Source organism: Tubulanus polymorphus, chromosome 8, assembly GCF_964204645.1.
Source record: "Tubulanus polymorphus chromosome 8, tnTubPoly1.2, whole genome shotgun sequence".
Lineage (NCBI taxonomy): Eukaryota > Metazoa > Nemertea > Palaeonemertea > Tubulaniformes > Tubulanidae > Tubulanus > Tubulanus polymorphus.
Window position 1 is genome coordinate 13,213,183 of NC_134032.1, and position 24,087 is coordinate 13,237,269.

Below are 24,087 nucleotides of genomic sequence, written 5' to 3' on the forward strand. Positions count from 1 at the left end.
TAAATTTATATAAAATATCATCGTGTTTACAAGCAATTGGAATATCAGGGGTTCAGCCAGAGGTCGTGAGGTCAACACACCACTCGCCACCACAACTAATTTTTTTTCTTATAAATGGGAGATAGAAAAGCATTCTTAGCGAAAATAAATAACAAAATATAACCAGCAAAAAACAATTTGAAATAAAAAAGTTAGCCGATGTTACAAAAGAAATTGAACATAAAATATTAAAATTAAAAAAGATAAAAACTAAATATGGAGAGAAAGTATCTGCAAATTTAAGTTACTGTAATGTTAGTACTACACGAGAATTTAAAGTATTTGTACCTGATAAATGGGTTTCATTGAGTAAAGAGGAATTAACAGATTTAGAAGGATTTAAAATAATCTATCATGGAAAAAATGAAGACGGTCATCATGATTTAGAAATTGTTGATTGAATAAAAAAAATTAAATAATAGAAATAATAAAATAATAAAATAATAAAATCAATTAAATATCTAGAATCCGAAATGACCTATCTGGACAATTTAGTTGCTCCTCATAGATAAAAATTAACATTAAACATTATCAAAATAGTTTTTATAAGTAGTTTCTAATATATTTAATATAAAATAAGTTTTTCCGCAATTTGTTACACCAGAAATTAACATATTATGAGGTTCAAATATAAATAATTCTTTTGAACTAAAATAAAACTTTTGATGTTTGTACAGCATCTTTTCTGGATAGTTGAAAACATACATAACGACTAAAAATATCAATTATATTTAATATCCACCAATAATCATCATTATCTTTCCTTAGATTTTTCATATCAATCAAATCACCCTGCCACTGTTGATCTACATAATTAACGTTTCAAACGTACAACGTTTCAAATTTCGAAAACACTCGTCATTACATTATAGTCTCTGTACGTAAACGGGAAGCAATTGACACTTTTTTCGCGATCTTTCATATGCGTGCGAAAGTAAATAGAATAAATGCTGAATAAACTTCAAAGAAAATAGATGGATCGGAAATGTACGGTTAACAGATTTTGTTGTTAAATCTACAATATTGTTGGTCTTTTACATACACTCCCAGGCGGGCCAATGTGCGTTTAACCTACGAGCAATCATCTCAACCTAGGATAATTCAGATGGTTCAGATATTTGCTCGTAGGTTTAACTATTGTCGCATTGTTTGAATGAATTCCCAGTGTAGGAGGACTGTGTGGGCCTGTTTGATTTTTGATGTGCCTGTTCAGGTGTTCAGATACGTCGTTTCACAAGGCATAACGCATCAGTTTGATCAGAGTTTTGTTCTATATAAAAAACAATTCAACTTAATCAAATAATCTGCACAGTCACCCGAGTTATACATGCTGAATAAACACTGGGGATTTCTCGTCTTGAAAAGTCTATAAAGCTGTCACACGTGATACCATAAATACGTCAATCACTCGTTGTTTACTGCAGTTCTTAGTGAATGTTTTCATCGTTAAGATTACGAATCAGGTAAGCCGGAATGCGCTGACGGGGCCCATTTTACCCGAAAGACTTAACAGTTTTTATAGATCTTTTAAAGTATGTGGTCGTGAACTTTGAAATGCCTTCCACTGATTTGAAATGATAGAAAATTCGACGGTTTTTAAATTGATACCATGTCTATAGGTCTAAATGATTAGTAAAGAATAAATAGTTTCAAGTCGAAAATAGGTGTAGGTCTCACGTTTGACAGTCGAGATTATACTTAGTACTTTGGAACTCATTTTATAATTTACATTCAAAGTATATTGAAAATTCGGCTCTTCGCTCACAGTCGGAGTGTTTCCCAAGTTGTAGAAAATTTCGAAGTCACATAAACATCGCACCACTTATTGTGATTTATGGTACCAATAAAACCAAAATGAGACATCTTGATTCAATATTTCTCATTCTTTTTATTTCATTGACTTCGATTACCAATCTACCACACCTGCCGGGAAAGAAACAGGGGGTTTGGTTTTGAAATCGAAAATCGAAAGTCGAGTACAGATTAAGTTGGATGATCGGTCCAATTTACTTGGAAATTTTGGTCCCGGTTCAATCTTCTAAGCAGCCTGAACCGGCAAGCGACTGATTAGCGTTATATGTCTTGTTCATGAAACATGTATTTCAGTTATTATGTGAACGTAATTCCGAATGCCTTGTTATTTTCTATATCGAAAATAAAACCAATTTTCTGTTCTTAAAAACGATCAATTTGACACCGACCGGCAGCCATCTCTCGATTATTCATTATTGATTAACATTATTTTACCGTTGCATTCATACAATGCGATGTATAGGTACGGTACATGCAAGTTTGCGCTGTTACATATGCCAATAACAGTTGCTAATAAAACGCTAAAATCGTTGAAACCAGGTAGCAAAGGTAATAGGAGAAAATATAAACAGAAGTGGTTTGATAATTCTTGCTTAGCGGCCAGACGTTCTTTGAAGAAAAAAGCTAGAAACTTAGCTGCAGCAAATAGTATTAGTGATATCGATCACAGTAGATTAGCAGATTATTATGGTTCAAAAAAGTCGTATAAAAACCTACTTAGATCTAAGAAAAAAGCTTATACTGACAAAATAATAGGCGACATTAGCAAATTAAACGGCTCCAATAATGGCAGTAAAACTTTCTGGAAATTGGTCAACAACCTTAAGAATCCCGCTAACAAATGTTCTTCAAGTATCAGCATGGATGAGTGGTATAACTATTTCAAGTCACTTAGTTCTCCTAACATTAACGCTGGATCTACGTCGTCTTGTCTAAAAGAATACCTCAAACATCTTGAAGAGCAACCATCAACATTCGGTATTCTGGATTTTAAAATTACTGAGGATGAAATTTTGCGAGCTTCTAGAAAACTGAAACCTAACAAAGCATCTGGTTTGGTTTCTATTTTGAATGAATTGTTAAAATGTAGTATTGATATCATGATGCAGCCACTTTTAAAAGTTTTTAATGCCATATTAACTTTTGGAAAGTATCCGGAGGAATGGTCGAGAGGGATTATAATTCCGCTATTTAAAAAGGGTAATAAAGACGATGTGTCCTGTTATAGAGGTATAACTATAACAAGTAATTTAAGTAAACTTTTTTGTATCATTTTAAACGAACGTCTGACATCCTATGTAAAAGATAATGGTATCCTTTCGGTGAACCAGATAGGTTTTCAAAAAAAGTCAAGAACTGCTGATCACCTTTTTACCCTTAAGCATCTGATTGATAAAAATACCCAGAAACGTAAACAGAAATTTTTCTGTGCATTTATTGATTTCTGGCGTGCCTTTGATAGCGTTATTCACGATGCTCTTATGATTAAGTTGGTGAAATGTGGTATCAGTGGTCATTTTTATGATGTGATAAAGGATACGTATAGTAGCGCTGTCTCCCAAGTCCAGTGCGATACAGGTTTATCTCAAGAATTTCCTGTTAAAATTGGTGTTCACCAAGGCAATATTTTAAGCCCTTTACTTTTTAACTTATTTATAAATGATATAAACCAGCTTTTCTTGGACTGTGACGTTCCTGTTTTATATGATCGTATCGTACCCTGTCTCATGTATGCCGATGATCTTATTTTATTTTCGCACTCGAGCAAAGGCCTAAAAAAGTCCTTAGCTAAGCTTGAGCTTTATTGTAAATTCTGGGGGCTGGAAGTAAATGTTCCTAAATCGTGTATTGTTGAATTCAACAAAGCAGGTAAATTAGACTGCACAAATAGCTACATTTTTAACGATGATGTTATAGATTGTGTTAAAAGTTGCAACTATCTGGGTTTCAACATCCATTGTAATGGCAAATTCAATCTGCTACAAGACTCACTGTTGAGTAAGGGTTTAAGAGGGCTTTTCAATCTAACTAAAATGCCTGGTTTCAAGGATTTATGTATTCTACAACAACTACAGCTTTTTAACAGTTTACTCAAACCGATAGTTATGTATGGTAGTGAAGTTTGGGGAGTTGTGCCCTATATGCCATTTCTAAAGAAACCAAATGGGTCACTCACGGATATGGGTTTACCATAACAAATGGGTAGTGCAAAAGCTGCAGTCAAGATTTTTTAGGTTCATAATGGGTCTTCATTCTAAGGCTCCAATTTTACCTATTCTTGGTGATTTGGGAGAGGTTCCACTTTATATTGAGATTACTATGTCAGCTTTGAAGTACTGGAGGTCAGTTATGTCGTCGGGTAATAGCAAATCATTGATCTACTTGTCTTTTCTAGAACAATATGAAGATGACAGGGAGGGCAAATTCAATTATATATCTACCGTTAAATCAATTCTATAAAATTTAGGGTACTCAAATGTTTGGAACAACTTGGGGCATTATTCGAATAGCATTATTCTGGGTATTAGAAAGCGTCTGTCAGCTATCTTTGTGGATCTCTGGCATAAGGACATAAGATCAAGTGATCATTCCCGTTATAATTTTTATAAAGCAGTTAAAGTGAGTTTTAAGTTAGAAAAGTATATATTAGTGCTAAAAGGATTTAACCTCAGAAATGCTGTTGCTAAATTACGGACGTCTACTCACAGCTTAATTATTGAAAAAGGTAGACACCGCGGTATAGAAAAGGAAAATCGTTTGTGCAATATTTGTAATGTGTTGGACGATGAATGTCACTTTTTGTTCCATTGTAAAAGAGTTGCCAATCTGAGAAAGGAATTAAATATAGCTATCTTAGACGTTAATAGTTTAATCTCCACTTTCGACAACCTAAACCCTACAACCAGCATTGTTCAGCTAGCCAAATTTATTAAACTCGGTCTGCCATTGTCCTAATTTTTCTTCGTTTAATGTTCTGTATATTTTCAATTATGTTTTAACTCATCTGTAATTAGTGTTAATCATGCTTCATTTTATTATTTGTTTATCTCCTATTATGTATATACTTGATTTTACCGAATTTGTATCAGTTGCAAACAATGTTTTATTAATGTTTATGCTGAATAAAGATTGAATTGAATTGAATTGAATTAGCCAATAACGGATAACATGAAATGTAAGAACAAGCCAGCGAGTATGGTACGAATAAAGCCGGTGCTTGTGCCGGTGCAAGAGTTATATAAGAAAAAAGAAAAGAAAAACTTAGAGGAAGTAATGAAACATATTATGTTAAAATACAATGACAGCATCTATCTATATCTTTGATCTTAAAATAGGGATTGTCCCCATTATTTACTTATTTGGCTGGTAAATTTTGTTTGATTTTTTCGATTGAGTGTCCCTTACAGACCCACCACACCTGCCGGGAGCGAAACAGGGGGTTTGATTTTGAAATCGGAAATCGAAGTACAGATATAGATGTGTGATCGGCGGTCGAGTTAACAGAATATTTTAAAATCGAAGTACATAATTGGAACTTCGGTTCCGGTTCATCCAAACAATCTTCCAATCTATATCTTAAAGTGAGTATTCGACGGTTCTTAATCAAAGAGAAATGATTTGATGAAGAGCCATATATCGAATAAAGAAATAAAGAAATATCCATGTTGAATGACATAGAATGTTCGATTAAATTAGTAGACGGCTAAAAGTAACTTTCAGATTTAAGATGAAAGGGATATGCATTTCAAATACCATAGGACCTTGAATTTCAAGACTGTATTTTCTTGATTAACGCTGTATCGTTCTGGAATTATGTTTGAATTTTTTTCACTAGACCGGGTTCTGTAAGTTGATTTAGAGTTGTTTGAAAAACATTCTGTGAAGATTTGGGGAGCATCATTGTTATAACATCGGTGACAAATAGGAGCGACACTTTTAAGGACGTACATGTGATGATATGAAATGGTGTATCTTTTCATATATATCTAGATAGATATAATTAATGAATAAGCTATGTACATCAAAAGTGTTAATATTAAATGACATACCAAAAATTGATTCCACTTTAGGCTAACAGAAATTGATACATTTTTTCTTATTTTCTGCTTTAAAGTTGACCCGGCCGGCCCCCTATCTACCTTGTACGATATTTATTTTTCAAATCACAATCAATCTACTGTCTGTCACACCTACTCTCCGTGCGACGTTTTGGTCCGTAATTTCGTTAATAATCGGTTTATCTACCTTTATTATGCGTCAATTTGTTCAGTGAGGAATTTGCATTCAGAAATAAACAACAATTTTCACTTAAGTTGTTTTTTTTTCATTTATGAGCGATAGTTTACTCAGCATACGCTCGCGTAATGCTGAAAAATCCGCTCCGCGGACGCTCGGAAACGTTACAGTGACGTCATCACCTGCTCATTAGCATATCAAAATACAGTAGGTGGCGCCACATGATGGGCCATAAAAGCCGTTTTTCAGCATTACGCGAGCGTATGCTAGGTAAACTATCGCTGATAGAAGAAAACACAAACAAATTTATGCCAGTTCATGATTTATTTCTGAATGCAAATTCCTTACTGAACAAATTGATGCATAATATTTACAGATCAACCGATTATTAACGAAATTACGAACCAAAACGTCGCACGAAGAGCATGTGTGACAGACAGTAACCATAACCGACCCTGCAGTTATAGAAATGAACTGGAAATAACCGTTTAGCCCCCAGGATTTGTAATATAACAGTACTAATAATGATGATATTCAGTTCGCTGATGGTATTCAGTTACTAATCTAGTTTCTCGGGCCAATGCCCCAGGGGCCTATCTTTTGAACTTTATTCTATGTAGGAACATCGACAGGTTTTGCGACTAACCTGGCTTATTCATAAAAGTTAGCAACTGTGTTTAGGCTGGGATTGGTGAATATATTAGCAGGGAGTAGTTCACTTCTTTCTCCGTTGTAAAAAGGACATATACATAGAACATGGAATTCATCTTCGATCACTTGTAAATTACAAAATAGGCAGATTCTGTCAGTATATGGTGTAGGGGGCGCGCCCATCGTCCGGTTTCTACACGCAGATCAATGATAATGTACCGTCTTCCCGACTTAACTCAGGTTACGTTATAACGTCTGAAGCATTATCAGAACGCATGAAACACTGGCCATTTATTCTCCTTATTTCGTTATTCTCCTTATTATCGAGTTGATGAAAATCAGCAGAATTGTAATGTACTCTAATTAACGAAATAACTGCGCTCCTTCAGATATAAACTCTATCAGACGTCACAGTTTGGATGCAATGTACACGTTTATACGAAGTTAGGTAATATCGAATTTACGCCTCAATGCCACCCGACGCTTAACTGGCTCTTTTAATCTCGACGACTTATGTATCGAATTTGTTCGATAGTTTCGAACGCGATGCGTGTGACACGAGGGTATTCGACATTGTGTTGCGCGATGGTAGGGTAACGAATATCAATCATTTAGCTTTCGTTTTTACATAAAGGTAGATGTACCGTACATATTTCGTATTGGAATGAAACTGGGGTGAAGGACGGAGAGGCCGATGTATGAACTGGGCTTTTAATGTTTCATCCCGTCACGAGAAGCGAGGTATAAACCTTTATAGTCATATGTTTGATTTCTTTTTCATTTTCTTTTATCCAACAGGTGAACAAAGAATAATGACCGATTGTCAAAGATCTCCGCTGAAAATCTGCACTATAGTTGTCAGTATTTTAGCAGTAGGTTCTTTGCTGTTTTCTTACTCGCAACTCGAGATTTCTAATTTGACTAAGCATAATTCGTTGGCTGGAATAGTTTATAAATACATAACGGTAAGATCAAATGCGCTAATGGTCTATCCACTGGACGTCAAAGAACCGGACTCACCGGAAATACCGTGTACAATGCGAAAAACTAAATATTCCGGGTCGACTCCAATATGCGTTTACAAAGCGACAGTTGACACAGTCGTGTCCAAGGCTATATTGATAAACGGGGCTTGGGAACCTCACCTAACCGAACTTATGGAGGAACTTTTCCGTCGCGACCCACATTTGAACTTACTCGATTTCGGGTCGAATATCGGCGCTTTTACGGTAACGGCGCTAAAAAGCGGTCGTAAAGTCGTCGCGGTCGATCCTAAAGCGGGGAACCTGCGCCGAATCAGAATGTCGATTCATAAAGGTAATCTGACCGGCGCGGTTTTAGTACAGAACGGTTTATCGGACTTCCGAACAACGGCGACTTTTCATCAACATCACAGCAACAACGGCGGTTCATACCTCACTGATAGCAATTTGAATTTAACGTATGGTTATAACGCCGCAGTGAAGTTTCAAGTTAGAACGATTTTAGTGACCGATTTGATACCGTTGATAAAATTCAAACGAGCTATGATTAAGATAGATATTCAGGGTTTCGAGTACAAGGCTTTTCGAAATCTCGATGCGTTATTGAAAGTTGTAGATATACCCTTTATACAAATGGAATGGGTGATGGTTAAGTTAGGAGAGACTGGTAATCGTATGGTAGCGCTGATGTATAAACTGGGCTATCAATGTTTTCAGAGCGTACTAAATGGCGCTCCTTGTCCGGGTAACGACCACACTAAATGGCCGTATGACGTAGTTTGGGTGAGAACTGATGCCACTGTTTACCCTGGAGCATATGAAGCTATTCGTATTTGGAACGGGAAGCCACCAGTCACACATATAACGACAGCTTCTCCAATAAACGGCGTCGCAATCGTCTATCCGCTCAACATCAAAGAACCAGACTCGCCGGAAATACCGTGTACAATGCGAAAAACTAAATATTCCGGGTCGACTCCAATATGCGTTTACAAAGCGACAGTTGACACAGTCGTGTCCAAGGCTATATTGATAAACGGGGCTTGGGAACCTCACCTAACCGAACTTATGGAGGAATTTTTCCGTCGCGATCCTAATTTGAACTTGTTCGATTTCGGTTCGAATGTCGGCTCCTTCGCGATAACGGCGCTAAAAAGCGGTCGTAAAGTCGTCGCGGTCGATCCTAAAGCGGGGAACCTGCGCCGAATCAGAATGTCGATTCATAAAGGTAATCTGACCGGCGCAGTTTTAGTACAGAACGGTTTATCGGACTTCCGAACAACGGCGACTTTTCATCAACATCACAGCAACAACGGCGGTTCATACCTCACTGATAGCAATTTGAATTTAACGTATGGTTATAACGCCGCAGTGAAGTTTCAAGTTAGAACGATTTTAGTGACCGATTTGATACCGTTGATAAAATTCAAACGAGCTATGATTAAGATAGATATTCAGGGTTTCGAGTACAAGGCTTTTCGAAATCTCGATGCGTTATTGAAAGTTGTAGATATACCCTTTATACAAATGGAATGGGTGATGGTTAAGTTAGGAGAGACTGGTAATCGTATGGTAGCGCTGATGTATAAACTGGGCTATCAATGTTTTCAGAGCGTACTAAATGGCGCTCCTTGTCCGGGTAACGACCACACTAAATGGCCGTATGACGTAGTTTGGGTGAGAACTGATGCCACTGTTTACCCTGGAGCATATGAAGCTATTCGTATTTGGAACGGGAAGCCACCAGTCACACATATAACGACAGCTTCTCCAATAAACGGCGTCGCAATCGTCTATCCGCTCAACATCAAAGAACCAGACTCGCCGGAATTACCGTGTACAATGCGAAAAACTAAATATTCCGGGTCGACTCCAATATGCGTTTACAAAGCGACAGTTGACACAGTCGTGTCCAAGGCTATATTGATAAACGGGGCTTGGGAACCTCACCTAACCGAACTTATGGAGGAACTTTTCCGTCGCGATCCTAATTTGAACTTGTTCGATTTCGGTTCGAATGTCGGCTCCTTCGCGATAACGGCGCTAAAAAGCGGTCGTAAAGTCGTCGCGGTCGATCCTAAAGCGGGGAACCTGCGCCGAATCAGAATGTCGATTCATAAAGGTAATCTGACCGGCGCAGTTTTAGTACAGAACGGTTTATCGGACTTCCGAACAACGGCGACTTTTCATCAACATCACAGCAACAACGGCGGTTCATACCTCACTGATAGCAATTTGAATTTAACGTATGGTTATAACGCCGCAGTGAAGTTTCAAGTTAGAACGATTTTAGTGACCGATTTGATACCGTTGATAAAATTCAAACGAGCTATGATTAAGATAGATATTCAGGGTTTCGAGTACAAGGCTTTTCGAAATCTCGATGCGTTATTGAAAGTTTTAGATATACCCTTTATACAAATGGAATGGGTGATGGTTAAGTTAGGAGAGACTGGTAATCGTATGGTAGCGCTGATGTATAAACTGGGCTATCAATGTTTTCAGAGCGTACTAAATGGCGCTCCTTGTCCGGGTAACGACCACACTAAATGGCCGTATGACGTAGTTTGGGTGAGAACTGATGCCACTGTTTACCCTGGAGCATATGAAGCTATTCGTATTTGGAACGGGAAGCCACCAGTCACACATATAACGACAGCTTCTCCAATAAACGGCGTCACAATCGTCTATCCGCTCAACATCAAAGAACCAGACTCGCCGGAAATACCGTGTGCAACGCAAAAAACCAAATATTCCGGGTCGACTCCAATATGTGTTTATAACGCGACAGTTGACACGATCCTGTCCAATGCTATATTGAAAAATGGGGCTTGGGAACCTCACCTAACCGGACTCATGGAGGAACTTTTCCGTCGCGACCCACATTTGAACTTACTCGATTTCGGGTCGAATGTCGGCGTTTTTACGGTAACGGCGCTAAAAAGCGGTCGTAAAGTCGTTGCGGTCGATCCTAAAGCGGGGAATCTGCGCCGAATCAGAATGTCGATTCATAAAGGTAATCTGACCGGCGCGGTTTTAGTACAGAACGGTTTATCGGACTTCCGAACAACGGCGACTTTTCATCAACATCACAGCAACATCGGCGGTTCATACCTCACTGATAGCAATTGGAATTTAACGTATGGTTATAACGCCGCAGTGAAGTTTCAAGTTAGAACGATTTTAGTGACCGATTTGATACCGTTGATAAAATTCAAACGAGCTATGATTAAGATAGATATTCAGGGTTTCGAGTACAAGGCTTTTCGAAATCTCGATGCGTTATTGAAAGTTGTAGATATACCCTTTATACAGATGGAATGGGTGATGGTTAAGTTAGGAGAGACTGGTAATCGTATGGTAGCGCTGATGTATAAACTGGGCTATCAATGTTTTCAGAGCGTACTAAATGGCGCTCCTTGTCCGGGTAACGACCACACTAAATGGCCGTATGACGTAGTTTGGGTCAGAACTGATACCAAAGTTTACCCCGGAGCATCGGAAGCTATTCGTATTTGGAACGGGAAACCAAAACCTTCGTCGAGGTGAAAGCCGGTCAGATGTTGTACACTATATACGCAGGCGTGGATCTGTAGACTTTCAGGTGCCCCCCCCCAAAAAAAACCTTTCCCGTCAAAAATTTGGTATCTCCTGGGGACGTCCAACGGCCCGTTACGTATGTTCGTCATTGGTTGAAAGAAGCTCAAATGCTTGGAAATTGCAACTGCATGGGCTTACTTTTCAAGAAAGGAAAGGACTCCAGATCCCCCATGGCTTCGCGCCATCGATGCTCGCTATCGTGGATAGTGCTTCTTTTTGGTAATTATTGCCCTTTTCATCGGTTTGGGTGCTGCCCCTAAATATAAGCTGATGTTAACTGATATTTTCCTTCTCCTTTTTTTCTTTAAAAATGTAAACGTTTACAAATAGATAAATATATATTTTATAACATAGAAAAATAAGGTTTCCACTTTTTGAAGCGGACATAAACATTGTTACAATATCATAGTCTTATTTATTGATAACTATTATGCTGCTATGAGTAAACGGGTACCTGGTAGATGCGTGAGTTGATGTACTGCGCACTGTCTGCCTCTTTGGCAATTGTGAATATTGGCCTTCAATTCTATGACACTTTAATTCCTGTCTAATGAATTCTATGTCTGGCGAGTGCCGTGGTCTTGTGCTAAACTTTAAGCATTCCAATTCTAATTTATTCCAATAAACATAATTTATATTCCTAAATGTTGTTTGTATTGTATATAAATGTATCAGTGCTATTCTCGGCGTCTTGGTCTAAGGTCACAGGGGAAGTCCCGGACCCACTATCAGTTAAGGGCTGCACTGGTCATAGTAATGGAAAATAATCTTGAATCGTATTTGGAAGCACATACAACTCCACTGATTTTTTCCCTCAAATTCGTATGCAAATACGACCAACATATCAGCATTAAATTCTCAGTACCGGTAAGACAAACTCGGTTCGGAACAAGACTTCACACAGTGTTCCGGCTCGGGCCCTGAGAAAATTCGTCAGACAACTCCGGTGGATTGTCCGGGCCCTGCTACTTTAATCCGTGCTACGGTACTAAGCACAATTTACCTATAAAAACCGTTCGGAAGTTTGTCGATTTTTATTTAGTGAAGAACGGCCTGTAAGCCGGCTCAGGGTGACAGTCATCCACATTCAACTATCTCAATAAACATTGACTTGAATTGTGCCTTTAGCCCGAGTCAATATCCCTGATTTAGCGTAACCGTACTCCTGAAGGTCGTCCGTCCTGCTGCTCCGAACATAAACAAATCATTATCGTAGTAAATTGGTGACCAATTCAGGTCTTCCCTCCTAATTGATATATGGACGATGACAAGAGGTTGCTGTCAGTTGGTTTGGTCTGTATAGATGTTTTAGCCTATTGTGAACAATTTCCAGCCGAAGACACGGATACAAGGTACAATTATCTGTCGGGAGTTGAACGTGCTCTGACTAGAGTAGCACTAAATGCAGGATGGGTGGTGACATTTTCTTGAATTGAATTCATTCAATAGCGTCAAGGTCGCCCACGGTCAACGTCGTCCTGTCCTGTGGCTTTTTGACTCGCAACCGAGAGTTTGTGGGTTCAAATCCTAGTGAAACGATGTTATTGTTATTCGAAGGCAGGACGCATCATCTATCTCCCGATGACTCACTGATTTAACAACAAACCTGAAAATAGTAATACTTGTCCTATGAGGGTTTGAAAGATAACTCGAAAAGAGTCCCTGTGGGGTGCCCAGACAAATACTGTTGCACTAGCACATATAGAAGTGTAGAATAAACTTAATAAAGTATAACTACTATATAGTGTATAGTAATATTTAAACCTGATACTCGTATCAACAATTAAAACCATTTTCCGTAGAGACAAGTGTAGTGAAAATGAAGAAATAACACCCATATACTGAAATACACGCAAAGAAAACAGCGCCAAATCTCGGAATGACAATACACGCGCTGCAGTTAAAGAGCCATAGGAAAAAAACTAGGCAAGATATCTTAAAATTTCAAAGTTCACCTGAAAGGGGGCGTTTATGCGCACAGTGCTTGAAATGTTTGGATTTTTTAGAAAATTATTTCTGAAAAAAACGAACTTCAAAGTTCAGTACCCTGGATTTCTATGCGCACGGCAAAAACTGACCACCGATTTTTATATATATCGCTCTCATGTCGCATTGTTGTAAATTTGAGAAATGATTTTAACATAACTGAAAACTAGAGATTCACGCGGTTTGAATGTTGCTGAAGTTGTCAAAATCCATCCATGGACAGATGAAATATGATACAATACACATCAAGGATAGTTTTTAAAAAAGAGAAAAAAATGACCTAACAATACGGGACAAAAGTACCCTAACAAAATGGCGGCTAGCAACTGTAAAATAGTTTATACTTTCATTCTTCTACTTGGATATCGGTGAAATTTTCATCAAATTGATTCATTTAAGAGAAAAGTTCATTCAGATTTAATTGAAATGTAGAAGAAATCGAACTCGGACGACTAACTATCTACCAGCGACTCTGGCGGATCCTCGTCTGCCATACGTGGACTCCTTGATTGCCACAGTAGCACTGCGGGTACCCGATTGTCTTCAAAATTGATCATAGCATGGTTTATCGGTTTCACACTATAAGAGTGGCTCCGAAAATATCCAAATGACAATATTCAGAGTCATTCTCCAGTAGCTAACTGTGGGTAGACTTGTTTTTGGTACCAACCGACTAAGAAATTCCGACGTTGAAAGTTTGCGTTTTTAGTTACGCACGTAATAGCCTCATGAACTGAAGGGGGATTTCATTTCTAGAGTGAAGGGAATGAAATGGACGCGAGGCGGGAATGCATCGAACAACTGCACGGTTTGGTCGCTTTTAGGAGAGCGGTGCGAGTTCTTTGGGTCGATCCCATTCTGTTCACAAACCAGGTAAGAGATCAAGATGCGAATATGTTTTCGAAATTAATGGAAAGAAATTTTTGAATGAATAGGTGTTGCTTCCTACGCCAGCGACAACTGACCACACCTTAGACCTGGTTTCACTGAACGATACTCAGTCAGATACTAACCCTGTTTCAAAATAACACTAAGAAATGCGGTAGACTCAGTCTCTTATGCACTAAAATTGAGAATTGTAAAATTCGACCCCGAGTTGGTGTCAAATATATCGAATAAGAGTTTGAGAAATACAGTAGACTCTGTCTCTAACTGCACTAAAATTGAGAATTGTAAAATTCGACCCCGAGTTGGTGTCAAATATATTGAATAAAAGTTTGAGAAATACAGTAGACTCCGTCTCTTACTGCCGTAAAGATGAGACTGGTAAAATTCTACTCCGAGTTCTTGCTGAGTTGGCGTCAAGTTTCTGAAAGGAGTCTCTTACTTTCAATGAAACAGGGCATGGCTGTCAGAAGTATTCCAAATTAGTTAGCTAAGGTCTAGGAATCTTTTTAAAGCAGCACACTTTTTATCGTCTCCAAACGTCATGCCTGAAAACACAAAATCGTGAATTCGTTGTTTCTTAATCATTCGGTTCAGGTTCATTGAAGAGGATTTCGACAAATATCATATTTCGCACGAGAACTGCATCCGTCACGCTGGTTGCGATTTCTCAATCTGTTGTGGTATCATCAACTCGACAAATGGCTCCAGGACGTTCGTTTACGATGACAGGTATTGAAATAAGATAATGGTCATATCCAGGGGGCTGCTAGTCTGAATACCAGTCGTTGTTACGGTTCCCTACAACGTTGTTTGGAGAACAATGGCTAGGTACTGGACTATGGGGCTGCCAACCGCTGGCAAGTGCTATCAGCAACAAGTTGAATATCTGAATATTATAACTCATGTGAAATGTGGGTGATCAGTTTGTTGAAAGTGTGTTGATGAAATGTCTAATGTCTGGTGTTTGTAGTTCATTTTCATGTATAAAAATGTCTCTGGTAAGGTACTGAAATGCGGATGAACAGTTATTGGATGTATTTTCATATTAATTCTTTAGGTCTCAACCCGAGGTGAAATTTGAGGAATTCGTCGAAAAAATTGACCTGAAATCGGGAAAATACAAATGGATTCATTTCCAGGTTCGCATTTAATTTGAATTTCGGTTCTAATAAAATAAGGCTCGTTGTAGACTCTAACGTCTAGTGATTGATACCATCTTGGAGTAATTATTTCATAAACGGTCACGATGGAATCTCGGTGAACACTTTCCTCAAGTTAGAAAAGACACATCTACCCTATTTTGTTTACTTTTTGGCGAGCTCCCTACAGCTCTGCGTCAAGAGAATAACAACATCGCAGTCTGAACTCAGTCTGTGTATATAAAAAAAAAATCATTAGACTTTAAAACGAAGTTATGCAGCGAGAAATTGAAATTCGTGTTTAATTTTCTATAGGGCCGGCCAGCTGAAAACGACATACTGAAAATGTTACAACACGTCGACGAATGGAATAAAACTGCGTCAATTAATGAGCGAATAAAAACATCCGTCGAGATCGAAGTGGATAGGGATAGTTTAGGTAACCATCACCTTCACTGAGAACTATTAAAAGTGTTTGAAAAAGTCGTCACTCGGTCACAGTTAGTATCGATGTGCCAATATTCTTCAGACCGAGTTTGTAGGTTATCAAAATCAGTATCATCGATTCGATTATTTTCAAAATTGATAAAAGTGCGAAGCCATCTGTTAAGTGGAAACTAAGAATATTCAAAAGTTGTCACTCGGTCACAGTTTCTATCGGTTTGAATATTCTTCAGAGACTGAGTTCGCAGATGATTTAAAATCAGCCTGCAACATTTATATATAATAATAATAATAATATTTTATATCTTTATTGTCAGAGAATATTCTCGTATGACTCATACAAATATAAATATAAACGGATACAGTTAGTAAAGACATTTACACATTCATACAACTGCAAAATCAGTAAAAGTGATTACATATTATGATCTGATTTGATAAACTAGATCAATGAAGTGATTAAATATCTTTTACTTTTTTCAAAAACTTTGAAAAATTGATACTATTGAGAGGGTTTCTCATAAATTAGGCAACTTTATATGTGTTTGGACGAATAATAATATTTCTTAGGATGTGTATGGCGCGTGCATTACTGTACTGAGGGCAATGTAAAATAACATGGACTTCGTCCTCTATCTCATTAAGATTACAAAATTCACATATGCGTTGATGATGGGGTATAGGGGGGCGCAGCCATCTCCCAGTTTCCACACGCAGGTCATGACTAGAGCATCTGAACCGTGGATCTTATCTGTTTCGGATGTATGCATATTTACTCATGCATATATTGTAATTTAAACGTTTTGTAATTTGTGGATATTTCTTGCTAAGTAATTTCCTATATTTTGTTTCCAGTTGTTCTACTGGACGCCGCCGACTACGTATTCATCAGTAAAGAGTACGCCATTCATAAAGGATTCTCGTCACCTGAATACGCGCTCGCCGGTTTCGCCGAGAAAGTTCGTTCCGGGTACGTAACGAAAGCTGAATAACTGCTAGGGCGGATTTAGGGCGTGGTCTCGAGGTCCGGACACCTGCCTTCCCATTGAGGTTGCCTTTTTCCTCAAAACGTCAAAACCTGTAAATTTGACGCTAATCTTCTCGCAAATTGCTACCTTTCGGATGTTTTTCTTCGTGAATATCTAAAACTAAGGTCTTTAACTTGACCGCTTTATCCGGGACGACGCCTTTTCTTTTCATCTCGACCCTGGCCTTCCAGTTTTCCTAGATCTGTCCCTGAACTGAGACTTGAAACTCGCCCGTGGGACTAGTAGAAATCTGTCAAATCTAGGTATTCGATGATGTCATTGGGGGTTGACTTGTGCTGCTGGGGGAGCAAGACTGGTCTCTGTGATGCGATCATTGCTGGCAGTGGCAAGTCCGACCTACGCCTCGCGTATAAGTACCTGCTATTTTCTGGAGGGGACTGGCTAATTTATGATGTCTCGGTAGGAATTTGACGAGGCAGCCATCTACATTTCTGTAAAGAATTAAAGCCAATGTTTGATGGTTATATCTGGGGATTTCAATGAGATGAACGCGTTTTCTGGTTTTGAAGTTTGATCTCGTCGTTCTTTCTCTCGTTTTAGGGCCGCTGTTATTTGTCCTTGGGGCGAAAAAGGAGCGTTCGCCCGCGACTGCGACGGTGCTGAATACGAGTCGAAGGCGTTTGTACCGGACGCCGTGGTCGATACGCTCGGCGCCGGGGACACGTTCATCGCCGCGGTGATATCCCGCCTGAGTCGGGCAGACGATCTGCGCGAGTCGATTCGTTACGGCTGCCGAATCGCCGGTTACAAATGCGGCCACGTGGGTTTCGATCGAATTCGTGATGTGCTATAGTTCGATAAAGATGAATTTCCATCTTGATCACAGTTCTCCGACTTTTATGGTTCGCAGCACATTGTTTGATATGATCAGGTTTATGAATGATATATTACCGATAAAGCCTATCTGATAGGCCTATTACATGGTTCCCACAGAAATTGGGAAAAACTTGGCAATACTGAAAAAATAATACTTTCCAGTTTGGACATATTTAGGAATTTGATACATTTTCCTCTTATCCAGACAATATTTAGGAATTAATTGTCACTTCAAGTATACTATAGTTCCGGGATCTGGATTACTTTCCCAAGGGTAACTTTCTTCGGCAATTTTTCTCGAAAATCTCCATCTATAAACAAGTCACCACTAAAGTGTTGACCAGCAGATGGTCGATGGTAGTAAGGACCATCCCCATTTAGAAAAACTGAAAAATCACCTTGATATGCCGAGTTCTTGTAACTGTAGGAGTGCGCAATGGAGTCAACATTTGAGACTCGAGTGGAGTCATTGAAATTGTACTATTTTTAACCAGGAATAAAAATTGTCATGACTGTGGAACTTGATCCTGTTTAAGCATACGTCGAATGTTGATACATGTAATAATGTTATTGAAATGAATAAATTGTGATGAAATTTTTCCATTTAGAAATAAAATTATACACTTCAAAAAGAACATCTAAATTCATTGCATTCGTTTATTGTCAGTGGCTGAGTTTTTGGCCCCCGAGAAGGATTGACCGCTTTTCTCGGCAAATTGGCCCCGTTTTTACCGATGAATCCCCATCGTCCCGGATAGGACGTGAGTCTGCCGTATTCCCGAACTCTTACTCGGCATTCGACTCCAACTCGGGGTAGAATTTTACCAGTCTCGACTTTACCGCAGTAAGAGACGGAGTCTTTGTATTTCACAAACTCTTACAAAGTATTTGACACCAACTCGGGGTAGAATTTTACCAGTCTTAACTTTACTTCTAGTTATAGAGTCTTCTGTATTTCCCGAACTCTTACTCGGTATCCCAACTCGGGGTAGGACTTTACCAGTCTCAACGTTACGAGAGTTTGTTTGAACTTAATCGAGTTAAAGATATTCTCTTCTGTAGTTATATATCCAAGGAATCTAATTGGCTTTTAGAGTCCGTGATATGTCGAACTGCATCATTCATTGTAAGTCCCGATTTATAAAGAAGACTTTTAGTTCAAAGTTTGATAAGATAATAGAAAATGTTTGAACATATATATACACTTTGCACATTACATCTTATCAAATGGACTTTAGTCTACAGCATGATGATATCGATAAGAACTACTAGTATCACTAAGCTTATACGTATATAAAGGCACTAATGATAACACCATATCTTACGAATGTTCGAGGCCCAGAGACACAGGTGTGGAACATCGAGACGTTCGCCAATAAAAGTCCACGGCCGATCACCTTTTTTAAAATTGCGCTGATAAACTGTCTAATGCGCGACGTTACGAAATTACTGATATGTCGATGACAGATAACTGGGTCCTGACACACATTTTCTGTTTTTATCCATAGTCCAGATAATCTAGATTTCTAACTTGCTTTATAAACGGATTGAGATGATTTTATGCGTCGGTTCAGCTAGCTTGCGAGTTTTAAGCGTTGCGCAGGAATATCCGGACGAAGATAAATCATTAAGGTACATGTTTACACGGACACGACAGGGGTACGCGGTAGGGGCTTGTACCGCGACAGTGTCTACTCATGATACCATGCTATATCATACTTTATTTACAGTACTACCTTACAACGTAGCATTTGGTTTACAAAATGATGGCATCACGTTTGATTCCCAGCCAGGGACGAGGGGTCTACCAGGAAGGAGTCTCACGACGTCAATCGGGCTGCGAGGGAGGATGGTCGGTCAACTGGGGCAGGGTTTGTACTGTGGCAGAGTCTCATGATGCCATCATGTTTGACTCCCTTAGACTACGCGTTTGCTAGGACAGAGTCTCATAATGCCATCGGGTCCGAATCCCCGCTAAGGGAGGGCGTGTCTGCTATAGAGCAGTGGTTTATGCCGTGGTAGTGTCTATTGGAACTATACTATAAACTTAATTTACACAGTAAGTAACAACAATATACAGCATATTTGGTTTACGAAATGATACATGCACTGTGTGTTTTTGATTCCTAGTGAAGGAGGATGTGTCTGCTAGGGCAGATATCTACTAGTCGCGGTAACACGTAACAATCAGTTTCACGAAAAGGTTTAACTCTTAAATCGATTTAATTTCTTCATTAATTCAGTTTATCTTAAATCGATTTAGGCCTTAATCCCTTTTGTGGAACTGGATCCTGGTTGATAAACCTTTGAAAACCAATTTAAAACCTTTACAATTTGAAAGACCTCTTTCTTTTTCGTCTTTTTCAGAGCGTCGGAAATTAAAATCGTGAGGGGTGGAAATGCTTCGAATAACTGCACAGTTTGGTCTCTTTTGGGAGAGAAGTGCGAATATTTCGGAACGATAGCGACTTCGGCCGAGACGAGGTCAGCATCGGACTTAGACGCGGCCCGTAATCAACTTCCTTCGCTTCGCTTCACGATATTCTAACGCCGAAAATTTGATGTTTTCTTTCAGTTTTATAATTGAAGACTTTCACAAATACGGCATCGTTTGTGACAATTGTGTTTACCACGAGAACTGTCAGTTCCCGTTATCGATCGGTATGATCAGCTCCGACACCGGTTCCAGAACTATCGTTCACAGTAACAGGTAAAACTACGCAGGACCATCCTCGCTTGCCAGGGCCTAGTTTCACAAAAATGTTTAAATCTTAATTCGATTCAATTCCTTCATTAATTCAGTTTACCTTAAATCGATTTAGGTCTTAATCTTTTTTTTTGTGAAACTTGGTCCAGGGCCCAGTTTCACGGAAAAGTTTAACTCAAATTTTCGGTCCAATCGTTATGGGTTACTTCACGTTTTCGATGGGGACAATAATTCAAACTTAACCGTTTTAGGCTTATACCTTTTCGTGAAACTGGGCCCAGGGTTTGGTTGCCGCCTTCCGAGCTCACGCCAGTAACATAAACCCTGGCCGCAAAGCCTCCATTGGTCTATTACACCGCCCAAAATTTCTTGGGCGGACAAGTTGCCACTGAATGGCCACCTGAAACAATGAATAGATTTCGCACTAAATGGCTATGAAAAGCGACAGTTCCCCCGTTTATAGTATACATCATGTTTCATTCCAGAACTCTTCCGGAAGTGACGCACGCAGAATTCAAATCGCGAATCGATCTCGCTTCCGGTCGATATAGTTGGATTCATTTCGAGGTAATGAAAAAAAAAACATCGATATTCCCAATTAGATAAAAAAGGAATTCGTTTTCGATTAGTTAAAACTCATTCGCCGTCGAGGTAAGCTGTCGGCTGACAAAATATCCGATAGCTTTTGTCGAGCGCAGGTGTCAGCTGCCGTGACCGCATGACCTTATTTCCATTACATGACGGACTGTTCAAACCTGGCTGCTTGACATTTATTCTGTACACGGTTGTTTTCTTCTTTCCCCTCTGTCAAATATTGTTTATTTCATATCCCGTGTCATATTTTAATACTTCTTGACGTCCCCTCTGACGGTGACGAGTATAAATAGATTTCAAATGAATTCTTTAAGCTTAATCAGCACGTTCTAATGCTGCCTTACACAGTCGTTTGAATGGAGAGAGAAATGGTGTATGTCTAATACTGCGTCCCGATATTCTTCGCTGTAGGGTCGTCCGGCTGAAGAGGAAATATCGCACATGTTGAAATCGATCGACGAATTCAATCGAACTCAACCCGACGAAAAACGAATAACCACATCCGTCGAACTGGAGAAAACCAGACATAAACTTGGTAAAACCAAATTCTGTTCAGTGTATAGTCAGTAAATGCCTCTAACACAACGGGAACGTCAGGGTTCATCCCCTTTCTGAGTACAGCCTTGTTTGGCTAGGGATGAATCCTTGACACATTTCTGTACATTAATGACTGATTTATATTTGTGTGTATTTTTATTCTCCTCTGTACTTTTGTGTCTAAATAAACTTCACTTCACGTCATAATTTCTGGGCAAAATATTCGCCTGTTGAATCCTGAACGTTCATGTTAACTGTTTGGATGATGGTATTTATAAAGTATCGATTGTGCGAACGGTTCAGTATTCAGGACAGCAGATGGATACCTGAGTAGGAAGAGATATCCCTGGAATATGATTTAAAAATACTGTTTGTTTTGCTGTATATTTCTAGGTATGGTGTTAGACAAAGCTGATTTCGTATTCATCAGTAAAGAGCACGCCGCATTCAGGGGTTATCAAACCGCCGATGAAGCTATCGACGGTTTCGCTGAACAGATCCGCGACGGGTGAGTCTTTTTTCATTGGTTTTTTCTTGCACAGTACCGGGACATCATGTAGAGGTCAACCACCTTCTGTTCAGTGGCTGTCTATCAGGGGCTCTATTCTTTGCCAAGCTAACATTAGGGGTCATTCATTTATTACGTACGCATTAGGGGAGGGGGAGGGGTCAGTGCAATTGCGTACTATTATGCTTAATATATACGAAAAATGGCCGATTTTGCGTACAGAGGGGGTTGAAAAATTCAAATCTTAGGCGTACGTAATTAATGAACGATCCCCTATTGCTTGGTAGTTTCGTTTTAGAATAACTGAATGTTCAGGAAAGGATCAATTTTTTTCTAATTTTCTTGGCCTCGGGCCTATGGCGCTCACTCATTATATAATATAATGTATATATGTACTGCCTTGCTCCGTGGCACCATGTAAGGGGTCTAGAGTCCCTCGTAACTATATGCAGTAGACTTCGCTTAAGTCGGATCTTTTGGCAGCGTAAAAATGTGTCCGCCTTGATCGGTATATCCGAGTTGATCAAATCCAACTTCCAATATCGAAATTGCATTTATGGCTTCACGATAGGTAGAACACAATATCCGTGTTGACGCGATGAGGAGAGAATCCCACAATGATAATAAAAAGTCCGAAAATGAAACTTCGAGATAGTAGTTTATTTCAACGTTTCGACTATATCCTAATAGTCATCTTCAGGAATAAAATTTATTCCCCATTTATTCCTGAAGATGACTATTAGGATATAGTCGAAACGTTGAAATAAACTACTATCTCGAAGTTTCATTTTCGGACTTTTTATTATCATTGTGGGATTCTCTCCTCATTTATGGCTTATGATACTATTTTTGTATAAGAATTACGTATTGTATTGTAAGCTTCATTGTTTTATAGGGCTTGTTTGGTTTGCCCGTGGGGCGACCAGGGCGCCTATTGTGTGGACTCAGATGGACGGAGATTCCGCGTTGCCGCCCATAAACCGGAGAAGCTAGTCGACACCCTCGGTGCCGGAGATACCTTCGTAGCCGCCACTATTTCCCGTCTACATCGCGGGCAGTCATTCCATCAAGCGGTGACCTTCGGGTGTCACGTGGCCGGATTCAAATGCGGAATCGTCGGTTTCGACCGAATTGAGGAACACAAAACCTAGTCAAGCAAAGACCAGGCCTGGCATAGATTGGAGACCAGTCTAATAGTTCGGTACTCAATCTAAAAACTTGAGACCAGTCTTAAGATTTTAGACCACTTTTAGACTTGAAGTCATGACTATGGAGCTGGGTACAGTTTCACAGTTTTGACTTCAGCCCAAAAGGTGTCTTGAATAATAAGAATGGCTTGGCTATAGAATCAAGGTGGTCCGAGTCGAGTCTTAAATCTAGGCTGACTCATCTGCAGCGGGCCCCGGACGTCTATTATCTCATTAAAAGCTCAGTTGCTCACAAAATAATCCGAAAATGTCTCAAATAATGATTACATCTTGTTCATTTTCAAATAAAACCACTATTTTCTAGTGTATGCGAAGATATGATTTTTGCATTTGATTTGAAATTTGACTCAGCGAGCAATCTGATTGGTGCCGCAAGTTTTCGTGCAGTAAACCTGCGCACCCGCCGGTCTAGTTTTGCAGAGTTTCGTGCCGTGGCTGAGTGTAGCGATGCCATCAGTTTCGTATCCCTGCCGACAATAGAAATTCTTTCGTAAAACCGAATCCTGAGCGTTACAGAGAGAAAAGGAATTCAAAGCTGGTTGGAATTCGTCAGTATCGCATCATCGGAAAATATAGATAACAACTGCAGAGTGAATCAATGAAGCCACGTTACTTTATTTCAGGATTTCAAAAAGTTGAACAATTACCAGTTGAACAGAATCGGAAGAAACCTACTCAACTGTGGAACTATGAGGGCCAAAGTCGAATTAAACCCACTCAACTGTGGAACTAATGGGGGCCAAAGTCGAATAAAACCTCCTCAAATGTGGATCTATGAGGGCCAAAGTCGAATTAAACCCACTCAACTGTGGAACTAATGGGGGCCAAAGTCGAATTAAACCCACTCAACTGTGGAACTATGAGGGCCAAAGTCGAATTAAACCTTCTCA

At 39.2% G+C, this 24,087-nt stretch overlaps 1 protein-coding gene across 1 annotated transcript; it reads left to right on the forward strand.

Moving 5' to 3' along the window:
• The first annotated feature begins 12,498 nt into the window (after positions 1 to 12,498).
• LOC141910388 (uncharacterized) lies at positions 12,499 to 23,506 on the forward strand. The gene is made up of 14 exons (XM_074801124.1): positions 12,499 to 12,673; positions 14,064 to 14,180; positions 14,790 to 14,924; positions 15,253 to 15,334; positions 15,650 to 15,773; positions 16,634 to 16,748; positions 17,368 to 17,619; positions 19,222 to 19,275; positions 20,011 to 20,127; positions 20,219 to 20,353; positions 20,836 to 20,917; positions 21,356 to 21,479; positions 21,875 to 21,989; positions 22,885 to 23,506. The coding sequence occupies exons 1-14, from the start codon at positions 12,579 to 12,581 to the stop codon at positions 23,138 to 23,140; spliced, it is 1,803 nt and encodes a 600-aa protein (XP_074657225.1). The 5' UTR covers positions 12,499 to 12,578; the 3' UTR covers positions 23,141 to 23,506.
• The last annotated feature ends 581 nt before the right edge of the window (positions 23,507 to 24,087 follow it).

Excerpts from the sequence above, each read along its gene's own strand:
- LOC141910388 (XM_074801124.1), top strand. The coding sequence starts at position 12,579 with ATGGACGATGACAAGAGGTTGCTGTCAGTTGGTTTGGTCTGTATAGAT. Across the intron at positions 20,918-21,355 it reads ATAGTTGGATTCATTTCGAG|GGTCGTCCGGCTGAAGAGGA; the intron begins GTAATGAAAAAA and ends TCTTCGCTGTAG. Across the intron at positions 21,480-21,874 it reads GAAAACCAGACATAAACTTG|GTATGGTGTTAGACAAAGCT; the intron begins GTAAAACCAAAT and ends GTATATTTCTAG.